Consider the following 23,905-nt stretch of genomic DNA (forward strand, 5'->3'; position numbering starts at 1 on the left):
TGTACGTTCTCAGTGGTGACGAGCTCCTCCTGACCGAGATGATTTTCAACGGCCTGTTCAACGATCTGACGGTGGAACAAGCCACCGCCCTGCTGTCCTGCTTCGTCTTCCAGGAGAACGTACGTAGCAAACGCAAACAAACACACACGCACACACACACACACAAGACCTCTAATTCTCCACACAAACACACGTTTAAGCCGCTTCCCCTTGTGAACACTGAGATAAACAGCCGAGCGCCATTCCCACACATCTCCGCTCCAATCTCATTCTTCAGCTCTTCCCCCGGTGCTGCAAACCAAACAGAAACCTGAGGGCGATGTGTGTTTGTTCTTGCCTAATGAAGCCTGTTCTGTCAATGAGACAAGCCAGCGTCGGGTGGTTTAAAACAACCTTTACTTTGGCTCAGCAATCAGCTCAGTTCTTCCCCGTTGTCTCCGTCTCTCTTCTGTGTCTTAACTCAAAAAGCTCCGTCGGAGACAGGCATCGACAAGCGGCTGTTAGCATGTGTTTTAAAACCACTACAGGACGTGTGTGTGTGTGTGTGTGTGTGTGTGTCTCGTCATAAACAATATTTACCATTTTATTGCATTTGCTTCTTCTGATTTGGTTTACTAGAAATATGTAGATTCACTTTATACTTCTACTTGGATAAGAAACCAACCACATCTGTCCTTAAAGCGACAATCAGCAGCCTGCTAGCTTAGCTTAGCATAGAGATCAGTGGCATGGATAAAGTGCCAGCTCGTCATAGAAGGTTACTCGTCTGTAGAGAGCCAGATGAGCCGTTAACCCTGTTTGTGTGTATGCAGCGTTGCTTCATCTTACTATGTGTTATTATTTATGGTTCATAACGATGGTGATGTCGTCATGTTGGTCAAATGACACGCTGGAACGTTTGATTGACTCTCAGCTAATGTGACAGAATGTGGGAGGGTCTTGTAAATGACCTGACATTAAAACAAAATATTCATTCATTCGCCACGTATGTTTATATTTTACCGAGATGAACGTTATTCATCTTCCCATGTTATTGTTGGTAAGTACGGTAAGTAAAAATGTATCATTTGAAATCAGGCAGGTATTAATACAGAACGTCTCACAAAAAAAAGATGTTTCAGGTTATTAAAGTAAAAACAGGCGACAACTAAAAATAAAGTGAAAGAATGAAAGTTTTGTGAACGCATGTGAGAGGGATTGAATGTTTGGATGTCAGCTCATCTCTCTGTGAATGATGTGAGAGTTGAGTTTGAGTTCAAATCTCCTGACAGAGAAGTCAGGAGGACTTTGTTGCTGGAGGAGAGGAGCTCTGTTCTTTAAACATGCTTTTAGTTGAGTCATGCTTTTTGCCGAGTAGGAAAATGTGTGTAGTTTTTCACCACAACACTAACAACATGATTTCCTCTCCAGGCCAGTGAGATGCCCAAACTGACCGAACAACTCGCCGCTCCCCTGAGACAGATGCAGGTGAGAGTCGACGTAAAACAAAGTGGAGTTTGTCTCTAAATCTTTCATGGTTTGAATCTGGAGGTGAAATCAATGCGGCCGTTCTTGTTCTTGTTGCGTTCAGGAGTGTGCGAAGAGGATAGCCAAAGTTTCTGCAGACGCCAAGCTGGAGGTGGACGAGGAGACTTATCTAAAGCAGTTCAAGCCTCACCTGATGGACGTGGTGTACGCCTGGGCCAACGGAGCCACGTTCGCCCAAATCTGCAAGATGACGGATGTTTTCGAAGGTGAATATACAAATTTAAATACAAAAAAAACCATTTTGCAAACCCTTCACCTTCAAAAGGACAATTTGACGGTGTATCTTTATACATATAGTTTTCTACTCCTTTATACTACTGCAATTAGAGGTGACACTGATCCACTTTTTCTCCGACTGTATCGTTACTCATTCCGATATTTCTTCAATCATATATTGTTTGTGTTGTTGTTGGTATTATGTGCAAGGCAACACAAAGCTGTAGTAAACATTTCTTATTGAAAGAGCAAACAATAATAAATAAATAATGGAAAATGATTTCAAAGAAATGTGTGTGAACTTCATGTTGGCTTCACATACAAACAGGAAGCAGCAACAACTGTCAGGTTTTCAAAGTAAAATCTTGTAAACTGAAGAGTGAGGATTGTACTTTTGATCATGAAGGAGTTGTTCCATGTCGTCATGGAGACCATTTGTGGGCACTACTTACCGTTCAGTCTTAAACTCATAACTCATAAACTACTTTTTGTTAAAGGTTAAACCAGTGATTGACATAGTTTTGTTTTGCAACTATTTCTAGGACGCCGGAGTCATGTTCAAGGCTCTGAATGAAAAAAGTATCAAATTACTCTTTACTTCCAAAAACATAATAAAAAGCAGATTTATTTTTTTCCTGCCCCGTGAATTATCTTCAGACGCCTGGGACGAATCTTGTCATTCTTGACCTCTAGTTTTAAATCACTTGACTTATTTCTTGTTATTGATTTATTATATGTGGTTTGATTAGAACCAGTCCAGAGTCCATCATCTCATCACAGCCTTTATCTCCGACTCCCACCCATGACCTCAGCGGGGAACTATGAATGATCATTGTAATAAGGACGTAATGCAGAGTTGAGAAACTCTTGAGAGGGAGTGTAAGATAAAATTTTGTGAAAAGAGCGTCATGTTGATTCTCTTCTCCCATTTCTTTTACACTTCTGTTCATGTCCAAAGAACTTTCTGAAAGTGTCGAAGAGTTTTATTTGTCACTGATCAAGAAAATCTGAACATATCCCTAAAACGTGTTTTCATGAGGAGTGTGTGTCTAGTTAAAGACGTCTGCTGTGGTTCAGGAAGCTCACTTTGATTTATGACAAACAAGATGTTCCGGCATGACGGTCTCGTTCTGCTTAAAAACGTTCAGTAATAATCCATACTGGTTTATAGCTGTAAAACATTTTAAACATGAAAACACATCATTATAACACAGCTTGTGTTTTTTGTTCCATGCGTGCAGGGAGCATCATCCGCTGCATGCGCCGTCTGGAGGAGGTGCTCAGACAGATGTGTTCAGCGGCCAAGGCCATCGGGAACACTGAACTGGAGAACAAGTTTGCTGAAGGTAGGAAACTTCATGATGTCGTTAGAGCTCAAATCATTTTAATAATAATTTCAATATCTTAGACAAACAAAAGTGCTTCCAGCCTCTCATATGGGAATGATAGATGAGGATATGAGTAGGATTTTGGTTGTTTTTTTTTTAACATTCTCAGACTGTAAAATATGCTGATTTATAACCCCCAAAAAATACAGGTAAAGCGATATGTAACATGATTGGTTAGTTGATTTACAAAAAATAGAAAATATTTTTTTATATATATACAGCTACTGTAAAATATTCTTTAGATTGAAACAAATCTTGAAGTGAAACAAATCTGTTTGGCTTTCAACTTTTGATTTGAGATCATTTCTTCACTATAAATTAATCCAGTTTCCACTTCTGTCTTTGCAGGAATAACGAAGATCAAGCGAGACATTGTTTTTGCTGCCAGTCTCTACCTGTGAAGGCGTCCCAGCAACTCGATACGTCGTGATAAATGTTTTATTTACATGGTTTTAGTTATAATTAACCCCTGATTCATCAAAAACCCCACATCCTCGTCCTTCACTCCACCATCAGGATCGAGCTTTGTATGTTGGTCAAATATGTTTGAGTTATTCATCTTCCAGGTTGATCAGTTCTTTCATCACAAACACTTCCTGTGAGTTAAATAAGGTGAATGCATCACCAGAAAAAAAACTGGATCATTCATGCTTTTATTTCTGTAGAGTAGGGTTCATCACAGGACATCATTTAGAACTATACGGCTGAAAATAAACAAAACAGGTTCGACTTTAATTTAAGGCTCATGATGATGCATTAAACACTTCTGTTTCATTTGAGTTCATGTTAATGAGGAAAATGGCTTTTTTTTCCTTTTTTTACACATTTGTACATATTTGTAACTGTTTTTTTTGTTTTTTTTTCAATAGAAGTCCGTACGGTGATTTGTTCTGACATACAGATGATATTAAAAAGCACATGTTGTGTTCACTTGATGTTTATATTAGTTCTTCCATACACAGGGAGCTGATAGCAGCAGTAGCAGTCCAGCAAAGGCAACACAGGACTTAGACTGAGAAGAAAAGACTCTTCAACTTTCTGACCAAACGTGATCAGAGTGGAGCGTCTTTCTCGACTACGTAGAGGTTAGCTGGTTGGAGGAAAAAAAAAAAAGGCGTCAGCAGCGGTGGCCTGGAGTCAGCAGCTCAGGATGTGATTAGCTTTAGCCTCAAGCACTTTCTAGCCTTCAGAAGCTAACATTCCTCTTTTTAATTAGCCCTTTTAATTAACACTGGACCTTAAGGCAACACTCTCTCTCTCTCTCGGTGCTGGACCTAAAAACTGACCCTGAAAAAGAACACTTGAGCAAACTGACTCCAGGTCAGGAAAAAGCACAGAGCGAGCGTACAATCACAGGTTTCCCAACCTCCCCTCCCCTCCCAGCAGTGGTCAGACCCTTTAGTGGGTGCGTGCAGGTTAGTCTTCCCACCAGCTCAGTAGACACAAGCATGAATAAGTTGTTGCTTCCTGTCCTCACAGAATCTCCAGCCCTTAAACCTGTGTCCATCTCTGTCTCTTAAAGCATATATATACAAGTCTTTGACAGGTATCCATTCAGACGGAGAATTAATGGACGAAGCAAGTTTCCTAAAATGAAAAGTCTTAAAATCTTAACGGGGGGGGGGGGGGCGTCTTCTTTTAGGGTGCACAGTCATCCACGAGCGTCGTTGAAGTCAGAGTTAAATATGATATAAATCCATGCAGGAGTGTCGGTATGAGTGCGTGAGCTGAAAGGCTAGAGAGCTGGGATCCTTGATGTGCGTTTTGGACAGAGCAGAGTTTGTCCTCCTTTGGCTTAGTTTGGACTCTCGAAGTGGTTTCCATTTGTTGGAGTCTCCTGCAGGGTTGTGTGTGGGATGTCTGCTTCTTCACGGGGGACCGCTCGAGGCTTGAAGAAGTCGGACACAAAGAAGACCTGCAAGATAAAGAAAGAGAAACTGTAAAAAAAAAAAGGCATACTGGAGACTGTGGTTCAGTTATGATTACATCACTTGGGGGAGAGTGACAGTTTCTTTCAAATATGTTTTATTTTTCCCAGAGTGTCATGAAAAGAGTGACACCTCTGTCTGTTACATTAGATGCCAGGAGAGTAAGCTTAGCACACTTTAAAACAGCTAGTATGACACCATCTCATCTTACAAAATTACCCAACCAGAACCTCTAATACTCCTCTAATTATCCCCCTTTCCTAAAGTGTGTATGGTGATTAGGTCCTACATGGACACCTGTCCACCTGTCTGAAAGACAGTCATGACAGAGAATCAGGAATTTTCTCTTTATTAGTCCTAAAACATAGCAGGCCTCTCACATGGACGGACACAGCTAATTGTTCACCTGCCCTAAGTTCTCTCGCTAAACATTTAGTGGTTGAAGTCCTGTTTCATGTAAGATATCAAAGTCTTAATCTTCTCATGTAACTCTTGGCAAGCAGGAGAAAGAAGTTGAGCTTATACATTTAGCGCTTTTCTAGTTGTCTGACTATTCAAAGCACTTTTATACCGCATGTCACATTTACTCATTCAAACAGTGATGGCAGAGGTTTTTATGTAGTAAGACCATCAGAAGTAACTCATCCCTTTCATATATACGCCGCAGACAAGGCAGCGAGAGCAATTCTGGGTTAAGTGTCTTGCCCAAGGACACGTCAGACATGTTGCTGCACGAGCTGGGGATCGAACCCTCGACCTTCCTGTTGAGAGACGACTACTCTACCAACTGAGCCACATCCCTTTTCCAGGTCAGAATTAAACCATTAACCTGATTTCATAAACCTCATTCAAATCCTGTATTTTAATTTAACTCAATGTTATTTAATAATGTAACAATATTCTGTGATGCTGTACCATTAGCATTCTTTGTATTTACCAAAACAACAAGATTGTCTTTTAAAAACTGATTTTAATTAAGTTGTCGTGCCTTCTCTCAGTACCAAGAGCTTTGTGATTCAACATCTTTACAGTGCAGAGAGCAAAAAGAGAGAGGGGGTTGCGCATGGTTATTTCTAAAAAGGCAGTATGTTTTTGTTTCTTGGTTACAGCTATTGGTTGTTCTTCTACTCTTTCCCATGAGAAGTATCACCATTGGCTGTTATGGGAAAGGAGTTGTAGTTTTCAAAATATTCCCCAAAAAAGAAAAAGAGAGATAAAAATCCAGGAGACACATTTTCTAAGGTAAGCGCAAAGCAAAATAAATCCTTGCTTGTTGTAAATTCACCATTAAAAGCAAGAATTACTGATTAGGGTGATTCCAAAATGTCTCAATCTATTATTTGAAATGAAAAGTAACATTTAAAAAACGTTGCTCACCACCAGGAGCGCCATGAGGGCACCCTGCAGGAGTCCAGCCAGCACGTCACTCCAGTGATGTTTATAGTCGGACACCCTCGACAAACCAGTGTAGACGGTGGCAGCGATCAGGAAAAACTGGATTGTGGGTCTGAGCAGCCTCGCCCAATCGGCCCGGAGTCGAGCCTGCAGGTAGAGCTGAGCCGGGGACAGGGCATGTTTTTAAAATGCAAACTAGCAAGTTGAAAGTCAGACTAAAATGTAAATGTGTCACAGAGGAAGTCACAACACAAAGAGGGGATGTTAAAGTAGGTTTGCTTGTGAATGATCACAGAGTGTCAGTAAAATACGCTGCAGTGATCTGAAGATGACTCAGTGTATTTTCCATTTCCAGCAAAACCAGAAAAAAATCTATCCTGTTCGGAAAATGTTCAAGACAAAACAAACATCAGCTTTTTTTATGGCTTAAGTTACGAGCTCCACAATTTACTTTATCCTTTCACTTGGTGAGAGTGATCTCGATTTTACTGAAAGAAGTCATCAGTACAACAAGGACTGTTTATTCTCTCTCTACTTGAATATCACACCACTTCTCCAGCAGGGTGACGTATCATTCAAACATCTTTGGTCCGCTGAACTTTATCGTGTGTCGTAAACCAACATAGTGTTTGTATTATATAAACAGGGTGTGTCGATGCTTTCTCAAAGTTAAAGACAAACAAGCTCTCCCGCTTTGTGGACATCCATGCTTCTTAAGTGCTTTCTTTAATGGCAGTGTTTCTAGGCGAATGTTTCAATGTTTGCAGCTGTTTCTTTTCCTCCATGTGGAAGAAGAGCGAGAGCTTTATGTTGGTGCCAGGATGTTTGTCACTGGGTCTATTTATATCAGCTGGTATTATTAAGTGTATCAAGGCCGGGCTCTGATCAAACAAAGGATAATAACCAAAAGTTCTCATGTTACAGTTAGACGAGAAGGTCAATATTACTCACTTAGCTTAGCTTAGCATACATTCTTCAAAAATCTAACCTGACTATGTTCAAAGCAAAACTCTCTTTAAACCACACGCTTTCTTTTCACACTTTGGGTTTTGTACAAACTTCAACAAGTGAGATACCCAAATGTTTATCACTGATATTTCAAAACGCTTTCTTTCCGTGTATTTGTTTGCCGTCAAACAGAACCAGGATAATTATCTCCCCCTTTATGCTAAGCTAACATCCAAATGTGTACTATTTTATTCAAAGTGGTGGACTTTTTCCCCAGAGTATCTAAGACTCATCCTAATTTTCATATTTCATATCTGTTTATTGAAAAAGGCAGCCAGAGCCAGATAGGGCTAGCTACAGCAACTGTAGTTTTTTTCTCCTTTTTTTAAGGTTAGTTTCCTTTTTTGCAGCTTGTTGATGTGTGTGTATGTCTATGAAATAAACTTTTAAATAACTTTCTAATTCTTCTAGAACTTGAATGAATGTCCAACATGTTGTCTTTGTGATCTAGTTTTTCACTTGGTACCATAAAACACTGACTGATATAAAGTACTTACAGCTAGAAACAGCATGCAGTACATGGAGAAAGACGAGTGTCCGGAGTAGAAGGAAAGCCTGTAACAGAAAGATAAAGCATGGCTCAACACTTTACCAGGAGTTAAAAGTCAGCAAACAAACAAACAAACTTATCAGATGTCATCTCGTCATTACAAATAATATGTCAAAACTATAAAATCATGTGGCAACTTTATTTATAGTGGAGTTGATGATGGAACAGCAAAAGAAGTCCCCACCCCCTGCCATGGTTACTTCCTGTTTATAATAACAGAGCTGTGTTGAATACTGTTGTCTGTCCCACATCAACAACAGTAACCATACACACACACCCCTCCCTCTGAAACTCACTCCCCACACATATTCAAGACGGCACTGACCCACATCCACATTCAGATCATTGCTCAAGACTCAAGACAACAATGTTGGTATTTAAGTTGGTCCATCTAAAATATCTAAACAACTTTTTCTTGTTTTTGATTACATTTCTTGAAGAGTTTTTTTGTCCCGGGGTGATGAAAAGTGATAACTTTGGTGTTTATTTAAAGAGCACCATATTCTGCTCTTTTTGGGGTTCGTATATTTAATCTATGTTCCTACTTTTGTATGTTCACAATAGCTAAAGTTAGAAAAAAGTGTCTGTTTTCATGTACTGCTCCTCCTTGCTCCCTCTACGCTCTGAGTCCGTCAGCTACGCTCTGTTGAGCCCACACTGTTAGACCCCACGTGGGCCAAGTCTGCTCTGATTGATCTGCCGATCCGCTCTGTCGTTATTGGTCAGTTGCTCAGCACGCTTCTCGGAAATTTCAAAATGAGCTGCTGGGCTTGCCACAACGAGCCAATGGGCTTAGATCAGTGATCTCACACTGACAATGACGTCGGACTGACACATTTTTATCGAGGGGGGCTAGAACCGAGCGTTACATGCGGCTAATGCTACAGCTAACAGGAGGATGTAGGAGAAGCTGCGTTTCCGCGGACTTTGAATTTTTGCACACAGATGTGCCTAAACATGCACAGGACACTTGGAAAACAACATATAAAACCAGAAAAAGCATAATATGGGACCTTTACCATGTTTTGCTAATTTTAGCCAATTCACTTAAATGTCGAACTTGGTTCTTATTTTTAGGGAGGTATTCACACATCCAACTATCTATAGCATGTAAGCTTTGCTTCTGTGAACACGTTAGCATGCTGTTGTACTACTAAACTACGGCTCCCTCAGCTTCAGAGAAGTTTTCAGCTCCATTTGGACAAATATACAGTCCACATTTGGGACTATTTCTTATTATAGTTTCAGTAATTCAAGTATAATTAATGATTTCAGCACCTACAGTTTGAACAAAATGAACTGGAGTACAGTTACAAAGCTGACTTCTCCATCCTCTGTTGGATCACATGAATAATTGAGTGTGGTCAAAGTCAGACCCTGTGAGGGCTTCAATCATTCTACTTACATACATCAAATGGAGGGACATTTTATTTGAGCCTTACGGAGTGACACGCCACACAAGGGCAGTCATTCTTAAATGCTAACATGCTGCTCTGACAGCAGGCCTCCTCTCTCACAGAGGGAGTTCACTAAGTCATGGCGGAATCATCTTACAGAAAGACGATCCTCTTCAGGCCACCTCCATGTGCCCTTTCCTCTCCGTCTGAGCGTATTAGCTCGATCACTAACAACTCAGGCTGCAGTGGAAAAACACTAAGTCCTGATATTAATCTTAAAAGCCTCTATTAGGAAAAGAATTGACAAATTATTTAATGGAAGCTCATTTGTAAAGTATCTTATTTCTACTTTCATATTTTCCCCTTCATGTTCAGTCAACTGTCTATGATTGTGAAAATATATATTAAAACATAAATTATTAAAAAACGGGGGGGAAAGAGAACAGCAAAAATCCTCCTGTCCAGAAACTGAAACAGAATAAAATCAACAATATCATTATATGTTCATGAAAAGAGCTATATATATTAAAAAAGGAGTGTGTAAAAGTACAGTATGAATAAAATGTAATGAACATATCTAACTCCTTTTGCCTGCTGATAAAGGTCTGCCTCTTAGTTCTGCTTCAGGACGCAGAGTAGCTACTAGGTTTCAGGAACTATCAAAAATCCTGCACCACACCCTGGTAGATTATCAGTAGATACACCAGAGGAGGGAGGGGGGGGGGGGGCACATTCTCACCCAGCTTTTAGACTCAAATGGCAAGACTCTAACCTCAAAGAATGACAACCCATTTCAGATTTTATCAACTGAATAGAGTTGATAAGAAGCTCTTTATGGCCCACAAAGAAACTTTTCCTCGCAGTGATCAAATCTGCTCAGCTGATGTCACTATTTCGGCCTCTAGCTTCTATAACGACTGCTTTTCCCCTGCTGGCTGTTCCTACACCAGAGTGAGAAGAGGATATCCTTCTCCTCCCACGATACTTCCCTCTGCTCGGAGCCGATAACGCGCACAGACCTTAATCAAAACAAGCTTTACATTCCTGCAATATTGCTCGAGCTCTGCTGTCGTGTGTTGCACATGCGTCCTGCTAAACACACAGACAGCTCTATGTGATCCTCGTGCAGACACTTACTCCAAAGCGTAAATGTTGCACATCACTTGGCATGGCCTTGTGTTTTAACAGCATCATGAATGAAAAAACTCATTCATAAATTCTCTTGTGACACATTTAGCCTTTGCACTCGCACAGTGAGGCTGTCACTAAACAAATGGAAGCACAGAACTCAAAAGACTTTGTCTGTCTCACTTTGTTAGTGTGTTGAACGATAAAACCAGAACCTGGAGAGACACATTTTAAATTGTGCAGCCACTTTTAGCGCCAAACATCTGTAATCATTATTCATCATGGGCAGCATCTTATCGCTTTTAAGTCTTTGATCAATCCGTTGTTTGTATTTTTGAATCAATTGGGATCTGTTTTGTCTACAAGACCTCAGAAAGAAGTAAAAAAAATAAAAAAATAACCTCTATCTAGTGTCCAAAAGTGATCAATATTTAAAGTTTCTACTCCACACTCAGTCCAAATTATAACAATATTAACTTACGTATTATCTCTCACAAAAAAACAACATATTTTGGAATCTGGAGCAGGCAAGATTTTATTTTTGAGAATCTTTTTTAAGTATTGCATTTTTACTTCCTTTCCATCCATTTACATGAAGCTCTTCATTCATCTATCAATGTCTGAATACTAAGAGAGAAAACGTTTTGAGCTGCAGCCACACCCACCTGCCCTCGTTGACCATGGTTGCGTCTCCTGTGCAGGTGAAGTCTTCGATGTAAGCGCCTGACGAACAGTTGATCTTTGTCCAATCAGGTTTGCACACGTCCAGGAAGTGCGGCCTGAGCCGGCCAATTGAATACTTTGCTATGTCTGTCAGGGACTGGCTCATTGCCGCCCCAAACAGGAAGGTACCGACGGCTTTGTAAACAGAGGACAAATAACTGCCGAAAGAGGACTTGGATTTGATGCGCTTCAGATAAACTAAAAGGCACTCGCCAATGACCATCTGTAAGGAGGAGGACAGGACAGAGAGTTAGAGGTTTGTATGAGAATACTACGCTCTATTTCTACACAATATTCCTTCAAATTCTGCTTTTAACATCATTAAGCCTCATTCACCAATTTCACTCAAAGACTTTCAGGGATGAACAAAACAACATCTGCTTTCTTGTAAAGACTTAGACGGGAAAATCAATACCACTCTCATTTTGTGTGCTCAGTAACAACTGCTAAGAACAGCTAGTTAGCCTAGCTTAGCATAAAGACTGAAACATGGGGGAAACAGCTCTACCAGCACCACGTCAATGTTGGTACTTAACAAACAGCAAATAATGTCTTACTTCCTTCAGAGCTTACTGCTTAGATTCAGATATGATGTTAAGAGGGAATTTTCTGCCAGACTGTTCCACGCTAGCTGTTTTTTTTTTTTGTCTTCATGCTACGCTAACATTTCCTGGCTTTTTGAGAGTAGTATTGATCTTCTAATCTAATGCTCACAAGGAAATAAAAGACTTATTTACCAAAACCGACTGACTTGAAGAACTCTCCTAAAAACCCTCCAGAAGCAGAACATGATGTTTGAAGTATCATAGGCACAGGATGATGTCCACTTAAAATAATAAAGATTTATAAAATGGTTTGAAGTAGTTCAACTAGTAAAGCTTTTTAGGCGTACACGTCCGCGTTCATACTAATTGTGACCGGTCAGAAATATGACTCGACCATTCCTCTTGTTGTGTTTGTTGTGGTATAGATGAATCAGTCAGTGCTTGCTACGACTCTGTTACCTTTGACATCTTTCAAAGGGAGATAATAATTATTCTTAAGGGTGTCTGTTTCTTTAAGAGCTGCTTTGCTCCAACGCAACCTGCAGTTTAAAAACTTGTTCTTCAGAAGATGTTCTCGCTGTTTTATAAATACTGGATCAGGGTGACACGGCTCAGGTTACCAGAATTTTTTAAACATGGACATGATAATAGTAGAAATCAACAACGTCAATACCTGTTTCGATACCACGGCAACAAAAACAGAAGTCCTATGAATCAGCTCATGGGTAATTTGTAGTTTATAATTACCAGAAACAGTTCAGGCAATCTCCTGCACGCTGTCTAAACTGTGTGAAAATGTTGAATTGTTTTAAAAACGTAATATCGTAAAGAATAGAAGTATCGTCACTTTGGACAAAAGCGTCTGCTAAGTGAGTTGTAGAATTGGACATCCTTACACTGAATATTCAGACCCTCTTTAAGCGCTATCACTGATTTCAAATCCATTCAGCATCAGCTGATGGGAGCTCACTGCTGAGCTGCATGAGGAGAGTTTCACATCTGCTGTATCACTAATATCTCTCTGCAGCAGCTGGAGACGAAACTAGGGCAGGCAGATTTCAAAATAAAAGTCTACCTCAACTCACCTTTCTGCATTGTATAAAAAAAACTTGACAAACATTTTTCAACGACATGCTGTTAACAAACTGACTGAGAGCTAGCTTCTCTCAAAGGCTTCAGCAAGCAGTTAAAGACACATCATTATTACAGACAAAGGTATCAAACATGGATTAAGAGAGAAGTGGTTTATGGTTAACACTTATTAAAGTGAAGTTAGGTCAGATATGAGAAGTAGAAAAAAAACCATTAGCAGCAAACAAAGCAGGTGCACTTACAGTGAGTATCGTGACTGGAATCATAACACCTCCTAACAACTGATGGGAAATGGTATCTTCTTTATACGGGTACTTGATAGAATCATCATTACAGAAAAAGCCTCGGCGGTAAGGACTGTGCTGCACAGTGAGAATTATAAAGGGGAGTCCAACTGGTCAGAGAAGCAGTGAGAGAAAAAAAAAAAGGACAAAAATACAGGTTACAAGATCATGTCTACCCATGATGCAACACTGTGCGCCTGTCTGTGCTAAACAGGAGACAGCGGCCATGTATGCATCCTCCTCTGAAGGCAGTGACCTTCACCAACTTTCAGGACAAACAGTGCGCAAATGTTAATGGTTAGAAGACAGTTAATGCGAATAAAGAGTGGGTGTTAATGGGAAAAAACAACAACTTTCACTTCTGGTGTGACACATGCAGCACGGACGGTGTTTCTAGAGTGGCTTCAGTTCCTTTGGTTGAATTTCTCACAGTCAAACCCACAGCAAGCTGAAGCTGTCAACAGTGGTCTCACACATGCGTGACTTTCAGGTTTTTCGTCTCCTTTTTGCACCTTTAACTTTGTCACTCAAAATGACTCCAGCTCTAAAGTCTCCCTTATCCTTTCTTTGGCAGCGGTCAAACGATAAAGAGAGTTGATAAAAACTGAAACAACTGTCTTAAACTAAGTTTGTGATGCATGAAAGATAAAAGACAGAGGTGACAGAGGTAATCCAGCGATACCACGAAGCAACAAAAAAAAAGACTTAGGACACATAAGCAAACACAGACACCAGCAGCAGCACTTTCTGGCCTCTTTCTATCCCCCCCCCCCCCAAAAAAAATCGCTCTGATCCAAGAGAGCATTCCAGCTATTTTAAGGAACAGACGGACGCAGCATGCAGCCTGCACGTGTGCCGCATTAATGAACAACAGAGGAAAAATGTTAAACTGGTGAGAATATTATTATAACGTCATTTTAAGTGGACATCTTCCTCGGCCTTTAATGGAGCTGTTGATACCGATCTGTTAGACCTGATGTTGGTGAACTAAAGGCCTCCTACTGAGCTCATCTGGTTTCAGCAGCATGTAGATGTGCTATAGAACAGTGGTTCTCAACTGGTGGGTCGGGACCCAAAAGTGGGTCGCGATGGTGACCCTTTGTGTCGAAAAGTCTATTAAGAGCTTTTTTTTAATCAGATTGTTTCGTACAGTTTCTTAGTTCTATCATGCTTTGTACCGTCTCAGGACTAAACTGCACAATTGTTCATCATATAAAATCTGATTGAGTGAAAAAGAGCACATATTTGGGTGGCAATTTTCATGAAGGAGTTGCTGGTGGGTCCTGAGGCTCGATCAGTTGAGAACCACTTCTATAGAACATCTAGTGAATCATTTAAATAACTTCCGTATTACCAAACCGGAATACTTCATTATGCTCTAACTGGAAATTAATCTCTTTCATTCTTCTGGTTCTTTCCTTACACCTGACATTTTTTGGCTCGTCATTGCAAATTAAAAACAAGTGTAGCTAATAATAATGATAATAGCTGCTTTCCACTGAGGTGTGCCAGTTGACCAACATGTATATCAAGGCTGAGGCCAGGGCACACCTTGGAGTGCATTCAAGTTATTATTAGCTACACCTGCAGCTGTGGACGAGTCACAAACTTGCCATGGAGAGCTCATGTTAATGTTGCCGGAGCTTCCTAGATGGATTCCTACTTACGCAGCTAATGGGCAGGGTGAAGCCCACAGTGTAGAGCACTGTGGAGGTGACTGTGCTGGAGTGGAAAGGGTACTTGATGCTTTCGTCGTTACAGAAAAAGCCCCTCTGATAAGGGCGGATCTTACCCAGGTTAAAGGCCGCAAGAGGCAGACCTCCTGTGGACGGAGAGATCAGGAGGAAAAGGGTCAAAAGATTCAAAAGAAAGTGCTAAGGTCTTGAAATCTGTCATCTTTCAGTTAGAATAAAATGAAAACCTGTGGGTAGAAATGTGCCAAATCTAATCTCTGTGACAGAAAAAAAGACCCCAACCTGCCTGGATGTTTAAGGAGAAGTCTGGCTTTATTTTATACTTTTCAAACTTACGATTTCCATTTTCCCCAAATAAAAAGACCAAAAGCAACAGTGTACTTATCCAAAACACTCGGCCCCATCATTTGTTCCTGCTGAACATTCTCTGTATTTATAGAGATTCATTTCAAGATATCATCTCCAACAGGAGCATAATAAGGTTTTGCTTGGCTCTGTTTTCTAGTAGTGCACGTTGTGCTCTAGTGAGTTTTATAATCAGGTTTTTGTCCAACTACAGAAGTCAACAGTAAAAAAAAATCAACTTCATAGACAAGTCTTTTAGTTTTTACAGGATGAATTCATTTAATTGTGTTTTCCCCCCTGACAGTTGTTCACTTATAAAATGAGAAATAACAGCCCTGTTTTTTTTTTGTCTCGAGTCCCCCTGTCTTGTAGACTAAGCACGCTTCATAATAACATAAAGACATGCATGTGTTGTTTTACGACTTTATGTACAAGAGGTAACCGTGCTCAGGCCCGGTTAGTCCTGGAGCAGTGTGAGTGCAGGCCAGCAGGGGAATGGGGAGGGGGGGACAATCAGGCTTAAGCACGATACGGGACAACTTTGCTAGTGTGAGTGCGCCCTAAAGGTCATGCAGCCCCTGCAGTGCTGAATGGCTCTGATTGGTCAGGCACAGCAGGGTTTTAGATCACCCATTGTGTTTTAAAAAGACTGAAGCTGAAAGCCCATTGTTTTTCTCCCACCTTTTATTTTTTTAAGTCTGGCTGTTGGTGAAATGGGGGGAGTGAGGGGAGTGAGGTTTCCAGTTTAATTCTTCAACACTTGGAAGCCAATGGAACACAGTAAATTTTGTTCTTTTTATCCACTTACTGTAAGAAAAATATAAATGAAAGCCAGCCATATCCTTAGACATGAGCTTCAGAGAATGTGCATTACCAAGCCCAACATTACACATAACATCAAGAAAGAGGAAACATTCATGTTATTTTTAGCCATTTTTCAGCGGGAGGATATCCGAGGCTTAGTTGCCTCCAGCCCTGACTCACAGTCACATTGGTGTGAGAGGTGAGAGGTGCTGTGGACGTAGGCGCTCCCTACAGATACAATGCCATATAGATTAGAGATCATGTTAATGCTTTTTGACAGTTCAAAGTCTGAATGTAGTGCCGCTGTTGCTTCCTTGTTGTTTTAGCCCTCTTCCATTGAAGCAGAAAGATAGGGTGTGTTATTGAGCTGTAATGCACATTTTAAAAGCTATGACATCACACGAAGCTCTGCCTTGAGCCTTCACACACAGTTTCTTTGAGATGGACTTTTTGATTCTGTCTAGTGATCATGTTCTGTGTGCCATATCTGCAGCTGTTGCCACCATCAGCTGTACCATCCTGCGTTGACTGACATCAACAGCTGGAAATGCCAGAAAGTCTGGACACAAACGCACACAGGCCAACAGGCAGGACGCCCTAAGTCACTTTACAACCTCAGCAAGCAGCCTTGTTACACTTTAACTTCTATCTACTATTATCTCTATAACTGTGTCCCTAAGAAACACAGAACACACCGACAGAAGAATGTGGACATTTACATACATTCATGTATGTTCTTTTCCATTTGCATTCCATCTTTTCTCAACACTAGAAGCCTCTACTTATATCAAACTAAAGACGCCGGGATGAATAGGCGTTCTTTCTGCACTTTATAATGACCCTGTAATTTCTCGCAATTATCAAACTGAACCTAATTTCATGTATGTGCACTTCGGGTCATATGCAGCCGTGCACCACTGTTTAAAATAACCTCAGACAGGATGCCTGGTTATAATCTAATAGTCTGTTTCATTAGCAACAATAATCAAGTTTGCTTTGCATCAGCCATCTGACCTGTAGTCATGCTGCCTCTTACAGTGGACTCCTGTAGGGCACTTTACAAGTTATACAACACATTATTACTCCTGGCAGTGTATAACTATATGTTAAAAACATGTGTTGAGGCCATCCTTAACATCAACATGTGGTAATCTAATGGAACAAGGAAATGTGTGTAGACTTTGAAAAGAGAGCAAAATGCAGTGAGTCATCATTGAAGCATCGATCGTTCATAATCGGATTTCAAAAGCCCCAAAGTCACAGTCTTTGTCTTTGCCTCTGCAAAACGGAAACCTTACAGAGAGCACTGCAACGGAAAAACAAATATTCAAATATAAAGACGTCAAGAAAAAAATGAACTAACGCAAATACAAATGAACCAACACTTTGGTGTTACATCAGATTCAGACCTGACATGACACAATTTCCTCTTTTGTAATGATTTTAGACCTTCTAGGGTCAAAACGAGGTTATAAAGCTTTAAGGATAAAACCAGTCTCTCATGAAAAACGTTTCAGTTGTTTTATAAAGCTCATGCCAGGTTTAAATAAGATGTTAAACTAAAATTGAATGAAAAAACAGTCATGTTATGTAGGACTTTTTCCAACTATGTAATGACGGTATAATGGGTGAATATGATTAAATTCAGTAGAAACAATCACTGTTATAAGGCATGCTGTGCATTATTATATAATATTGCACCAACTGGATGACTTAAGAAAAGCTGTAGTAGCCTAATAATCAACAATGGAAACAGAGACATCATCTTCAGCTGTAATAAAGAAGGAAATAACTACAAGCAAAACTTAAAACAGATATCCTAAATGAGACTTGATACATTGTTTGATTTAAATCAAAGTGTGTTAAAGACAGTGAACATTCACCACTCCCGTCACGTTATGGCAAGCTGTTAAATATCCGAACAGCAGGATTATATCAAGTCACCAATCGGCTTATACACAATACAAATAGCACTAACAAACAGCTCACAGCAGTCAGTGGAAAAAGACGGTAATCAAATACATACCTAGAACCAGGCAGACTAAGTCTAGCAGCACAAAGGGGATTCCTCTAGCCTCGAACATGTTTGCTCTCGTCCGTCTCCGTGTCGAGTCCCAGGCTCTTGTGACACCGTGTCCTCCCGCTCCTGTAATAAACACCAGGGGGGGATGCTCCTCCTTGGGACGTCGCTGCAGCTGCTCTTGCTGTTATTGTTGTTGTTGTTGTTGTTGCGGTTTTGTCCGATAGAGTGCGATCAGACCTGCAACAGCAACAAAAAAAAAAAAAAAACATGCACAAACCCACTAAAACGTCGACGCCCTCGTAAGGAACATGCAAGACCGCCCAGTGGCCCCCGGAAAGAAGATATCATGGGAAGATACAATGCGAGGTCTCGTTGGTGTTGTTGCAGGCGGGCGGTGGGCTGCAGCAGAGTCGGTAGCTCCACTTGTCTGTCATTGTGCTTCTTTCTTAATGCTCATAACTTAAAACAAATGTTTACTCTTCGCAGACAGCACGACCTTCTCAATTTGACAGCTCGTCCCGAGCCCGACGTGTGGCGCAGGAGCGATTTTTTTGACGGACCCGGAAAAAACTGCCGACCTCTCAGGGCTGTGTGTGTGGGCCTGGTGGTGCTGCCTTCAGGTGCCAACTGAAGAATCGGAAATATAGGTTTATTGTAAGTGCTCAGTGCGTCGCTCTGAAAAGTGATTCGCACTAAAAAGCCCGAAAGGATGGTCGCCTACGTCTAAACAAACACTTTCTTAATGTATGTCAGTCAAACCTTAAACAAAAACGCTGCAGAAACTCATATTAAAAGATTTTTTTTTTAAACGGTCTATTTTTAACCCCTACAAATAAGTTTAAGTATTTTTTTTTTCTTTTACTGAGTCTTGATTAACTTTGAAGTAGCTTTTTGAGGCTGTTTCAACCTTAATATTTAGTCAATAATTTAAAATGTTTTTCTTAACCCCGTAACTTTGTAAAACTAAATGTTTTCGATAGACATTTAAAAAACCAACACGTTTTTTTTGTTGTTGAGCCAAATCAAGTGTCCCATAATTAAGCTTTTTCCGGGTTTGATGTATTAGGCCAAGCCTTGTCTATCTTCTTTTTTATTGTAATTATAAGTTTGTGATTGGTAAACATTGGCTATAAAAGTTTTTCCAACAAAGCATATTGAATTGAAGATATTTTGTTGGACAGCGCTTGTTAGTGGTTTTAACTTCTTTACAGTGTTTGTCCTAATTATATTGTTTCTTATTATATTAATTAGGCTTAATTGAAACACACAGAGTAGGGAGAAAATAGAGATAAATCATAATTTGCCGTATTTCTTAAGTAATTTAATTATGCTTTTACAATTATCTACCTCTGGTTAATTATCTTAGTCAAGATAAACTTAAAACAGTATGTATTTATATTCATTCAAGAATGGCTACAGTGACAGTGACCATGTATTTGTTATCAGTAATTTGTCGCCTCCTGGTGCTTTGGAGGTGAAGTTACAACAATAAAACGCTAAACTTGTTGTGGGGAATGGAGTGAGTGGCACTAAATGGAAACGATGAGAAAACTCAAATCCAAATTTCTTCAGTGCATCCACAACCTGTCAATATTGCACATCCACATTAAAAAATGTGTTTTCAACAGATCTCAGGGCCATTTTTGTAAATGTGAACGGATACTAGCAAATAAAGAAAAATGAAAACAATTGTATTAACACCTGATTAATGTTATTTATGACAAAAAATGTGCAAAAAAAAAAAGAAAGAAATTACAAATTCTTATTGAGATATTGAGTAAATTAAGATATACTTGTTTTTAAAGTTTTGGCAGACAAGACTTCTGTATGGAGGCCCACAGTGTTTAATGTTATTCTCTCATAGTCAATTTACATCATGGTCAGGTAGCGTTTGTCTTGATTGACAGGTAAGGACTAATGGAGAATGGGAAGAAAATATACATTTTGTTATAAAAACCTGCTGAAATTAATTAATGAGCCACTCAACAAACTCTGTTGAATTCAATGAGCAGAAAAAGGTCAACACTTAGTGAGCTAGGCTTTGTAAGAGACAATAAAATGAACCCCTTGATCTTAGTTAAAACTAATGCCAAATGAAAACATCCAGCTAAATGGTCAAATTGTGCATTGTTACATACATAATTATTGAACATCAATGTAATGTCTGGAATATCTCTTTCATACTTTCCACCTTATATCTGGATTATACTTATTAAAGACAGACTAAGAAAACATACAGAATGCACGAATGTATTTTATTGAACTTATTTACATGAAGTGAAAAAATAACGTTACCATAAAGAAAATAATTACAAGTTTTATTACAAGATACGTTGAAATGGAAAACAAAAACAAGAGTCAAAAAGTGCCTTACATCTTCACATCTTTGGTCACCCCCTCAAAAATACAGCTTGTTTTGTCTCCAAGGACTGAACAAGTGTTGGAGCCAGATCATTTATTAGAATAAAATAAATAATTATTTCTAAACTTAAAACATCTCCAGATACTGTGACTGCACAGTAATACAATCATCTCCACTGTTTACTGTGTGTGTGTATATTTCTAACAAGACACACAAGTCACATTTGATGACAGAAATAAAATATGAAGATTAAAAGTGGTACTCTGACTTAAGTTAAGTCATCGTCAGTTACAGTAATACTATCTTGTTATACTGTTGAGTTTACTGTTTACTGTTATACTTCTGTTAGTTATGAGACAAAACAATAATGGGTCAATTTTCAAAATGAAACATCTTAAAATTAAATTATCTTTAGTTGTATGCAGTTCGTTAATACATGTCTCATACTTTAAAAGCCTTTAAGAGATAAAAGAACATGTAACTTACCAACAAAGGTAACACACAGTTTTATGGTAACATTGAGACAGAGTTGAGATCTAACCTGTAGGCTTCAACAAACCTCTGAAATATAAAGCCATAGAAATATTTTCTGCCTGTAAAGCAGCTTTTTAAAATTAAAAAATGAAACCAGAAATAGCTAAACTAAAAGAGGAACACATAGCATACACTTCTTCTTCTTTGTGGCTATTGTAGTTCCTGCACTCTCTGCCACAGCCATGGTGCTAATCAGACAGCTACACTGCAGCAGAGCACTACAGCACATCAAGTGAAAGCTAGCCTGGGAGACGTGGCTGAATGTAAATTATCCCCCTGAGCTGTAAATTAACTTTATCGATCGACTGAGTTTTTATGTCAGCGTGAATAATGCAGCAGCTAAATCAGTTCATGACAAAAAGGAAGTGTAAAAATCAATCTTGATCTGTCGCTTAACGCAGCCTACTTTGGTGCCTTTAAACTCTCTTTAAACCAAATATTTGATTTAATAAACATGTGATTGGCACTCCATTACATTTGAACTGTTAAGATATAAAACAACTTAAGTGTTTTTATTCCAAACAAAGTAGTTTAAATGGATGCATAAGCAGAATGTTGTTTTTCTTGTATACTCTATATTGCATTCTATTTTTTTTGGGGGAGGGGGGTTATTTAGCAAGCAATAAAATACATAAATTAAAGTATTTCAACCTTTATGCATGTTGCATATTAAGCCATGCAGCCTGAAAATGTTCAACTCTTTTGTCTCAATGTTACTGCTTCTGTAGTTACTGCCTTTGTGGGGCACAGAAAGTACTTTTTAGATGTGAAAGGCCCACACACAATATCAAGCGATAACTTCATCAGAAATGATTGTGCTTATAAATGATGGCATTAGCAAAACAATTATAAAGATTAATAAATTAATGAGGATGACTGATAATCATTTATTTAAAAAATATTTTACAAGACCATTTCAGGCTTTCAAAGAGTCCTTCATTGTCAGATTCAGTCCACTAGGTGGTCCTATTTCCTTACATGTAAAAGCTTGTAGGTTGGTTCAATTTCCACGGGCCACCGTGAGGAGGACAGTGTTTGGGTTTTTTTTTTGTTTATTCACAGAAGGCACACGGTTCAGACAGACTCTAAAACAAAAATGTCTGGGTTTTCTTTCGAATGATCCTTGAAGAAGGGAATGTGTTCCCAAGTTGTTGAAGGTTTTTTCAGGGAGGAGATTTGTTGATAAATGTCTATCTGAAAGTCCACTTTCAGGGCAATTCATCAAGCAGTTGAGTTTGCAAACTAAGTAGAAAATGTTGTATGTCCTTGAAAAGTAAAAAAAAAAAAAAAAAAGCTTCACATTTTTTTCATTGAAGGAATAGATTGAATTGTTGGGAAAAAGACCTACCGTTCTTCACTACTTTCTTACTTTGAGTTGGATGAGAAGAGTGATACCAGCCTTATATCCTTTATTATAAGATAAAGCATAGAGAAGGTTAGCTTAGCTTAGCACAGAGTCTAGAAACAAAAGGTAAAGAGCAGGTCTGACTGTGCACAAACATAAAAAATGATCTATAATGGTAAATGGACTTGAGCTTGTGTAGCACTAATTCTAGTCTTTTGGCTACTCAGAGCAGTTTTAACACCGCAGGTCACACTTACCCATCCACACACTGATGGCAGAGGCTGCTATGTAAAGTGGCCATCAGTATTAAATAATCCCATTCACACACATTCACAAGCCGCTGACACAGTAGCAGGAGCAATACGGAGTTCAGTGTCGCTTCAGGCGCTGGGGATCAAACCACTGACTTTCTTGGTTGGGACACATCTGATTCTACCACTAAGCCACAGCCGCCCTAACGGTGCCTTTCCAGCTCAGTAATAAAAACATCATATCTTGTTTGTTTTGCTGTTATAAATACGGCAATGTAGAGCAAGAACTCCAGCTGGCAGGAGGATTATTCTTATTTATGCAGGGTGAAGTTAAGCTAGCTGTTTTCCTCCATATAGTCTTCCAGCAGCGGCATATATTAGCATATCTCTAAGTCCCATGCCTCCTTTTTACACTTGGTTCACTGAGTTCACCATAAACACTGGAAACAGTAAAAAAAAAAAAAAAAAATCTTAGCTTAGTTGGCCAAGAAATAAAACAGCACAAAGTCATCCTTAAAAACATAATTAAGTTTTTTTAAGGGATTAAAACTAGATAAATAAATGTTAACTAGCAAGCTTTAAAAGGTGCCTCAGGAGAGCACGTTTTTAATCTTACTGACAGAGCAGCCAAGAAGTTTCCCCCTCTGTTTCCAGTCTTCATGCTAAGCTAAGCTAACACCAGCTGGCTCTAGCTCCATGTTTACTGTACAGAGATCAGACTGTTGTTGGTTTTCTCATCAAACTTTTGGCAAGAGAGCAACTATGTGCAATCTCGAAAATGTCCCATAAGATCAAAGTTCAATTCCTGTTCACTATTCGCACAGATTGCAGTCGTGCTGTTCAAAGCGATTCAACCATCTTTAGGTCTTCATGTTTTCTTGGAGTTTGAGTTTTGCTGTATTTTCTGTTTGCGGAGATGAGCCTCGATCTCCTGCCTGAAGAACAGCATCCCCAGCTGGCCGTGCGACGCCTCGTTCATGGCCTTGGACTGCATGCACATGCGATACTGGTCTGGCGGGAGCTCATCGGCACATTGTTTCTCATGCCACAGGTGGAACAAGCCTCGCGACGGAGCTCTGACCACCAGGAGGTTGCTGTGGAGGTACTTCCTGTAAAGGTGGACGTCTTCACCCCCCCAGCCTTTGATGTCGATGTCAAAACCACCTGCGGAGAAGAGAGAGGTTGAGAGGGTAATGCAGAATAAAATAAAGCTTTAATATTCCATCAGAGGACGTGTTCTTATGTTAAACAAAGATGATAAACCTTTTTATATGCAATCATTTCCGTGCAATTACTCATTTCATCTCTTGTGTTCACGACCCCTTAAAGGAAGGCTGATTATGAATTCTGATTAGAGTCTGCGCCG

General features: G+C 39.6%; 3 protein-coding genes across 4 annotated transcripts in view; 1 reads left to right on the forward strand and 2 right to left on the reverse strand.

Annotated features, from left to right (window-relative positions):
- Positions 1–4,061, forward strand: part of mtrex (Mtr4 exosome RNA helicase) — a 20,741-nt gene extending 16,680 nt beyond the window's left edge. The window contains exons 23-27 of the mRNA XM_020651516.3: positions 14–119; positions 1,411–1,467; positions 1,571–1,733; positions 2,985–3,089; positions 3,480–4,061. Coding sequence (XP_020507172.2) covers positions 14–119; positions 1,411–1,467; positions 1,571–1,733; positions 2,985–3,089; positions 3,480–3,532 — 484 coding nt within the window. The 3' untranslated portion in view covers positions 3,533–4,061. The remainder of the gene's footprint in view (positions 1–13; positions 120–1,410; positions 1,468–1,570; positions 1,734–2,984; positions 3,090–3,479) is intronic.
- On the reverse strand, positions 3,766–18,640 carry plpp1a (phospholipid phosphatase 1a). 2 transcript variants are annotated; one of them, XM_020651518.3, is made up of 6 exons: positions 18,051–18,640; positions 13,140–13,291; positions 11,203–11,483; positions 7,960–8,017; positions 6,437–6,613; positions 3,766–5,046 (listed from the first exon to the last, which is right to left on the reverse strand). In XM_020651518.3, the coding sequence occupies exons 1-6, from the start codon at positions 18,106–18,108 to the stop codon at positions 4,927–4,929; spliced, it is 846 nt and encodes a 281-aa protein (XP_020507174.2). In that variant the 5' UTR covers positions 18,109–18,640; the 3' UTR covers positions 3,766–4,926. The 2 variants fall into 2 exon arrangements, with proteins under 2 accessions (XP_020507174.2, XP_020507173.2); XM_020651517.3 differs by lacking the exon at positions 13,140–13,291 and adding an exon at positions 14,849–15,003 and having other exon boundaries at positions 18,051–18,638.
- A 1,643-nt stretch (positions 18,641–20,283) lies between these two features.
- Positions 20,284–23,905, reverse strand: part of csgalnact1a (chondroitin sulfate N-acetylgalactosaminyltransferase 1a) — a 35,959-nt gene continuing 32,337 nt past the window's right edge. Inside the window, exon 8 of the mRNA XM_065965386.1 lies at positions 20,284–23,703. Within this exon, the coding sequence (XP_065821458.1) occupies positions 23,408–23,703 (296 nt within the window). The 3' untranslated portion in view covers positions 20,284–23,407. The remainder of the gene's footprint in view (positions 23,704–23,905) is intronic.

Source organism: Labrus bergylta, chromosome 17, assembly GCF_963930695.1.
Source record: "Labrus bergylta chromosome 17, fLabBer1.1, whole genome shotgun sequence".
Lineage (NCBI taxonomy): Eukaryota > Metazoa > Chordata > Actinopteri > Labriformes > Labridae > Labrus > Labrus bergylta.

What these genes read in the sequence shown, in the direction of transcription:
- plpp1a (XM_020651517.3), bottom strand. Translation starts at nt 18,108, where the DNA reads ATGTTCGAGGCTAGAGGAATCCCCTTTGTGCTGCTAGACTTAGTCTGC. An exon ending in CTTAGTCTGCCTGGTTCTAG is followed by an intron (nt 15,004 to 18,050) that starts GTATGTATTTGA and finishes CTCCGTCCACAG; the next exon opens with GAGGTCTGCCTCTTGCGGCC. An exon ending in CCCTCATGGCGCTCCTGGTG is followed by an intron (nt 5,047 to 6,436) that starts GTGAGCAACGTT and finishes TTTATCTTGCAG; the next exon opens with GTCTTCTTTGTGTCCGACTT.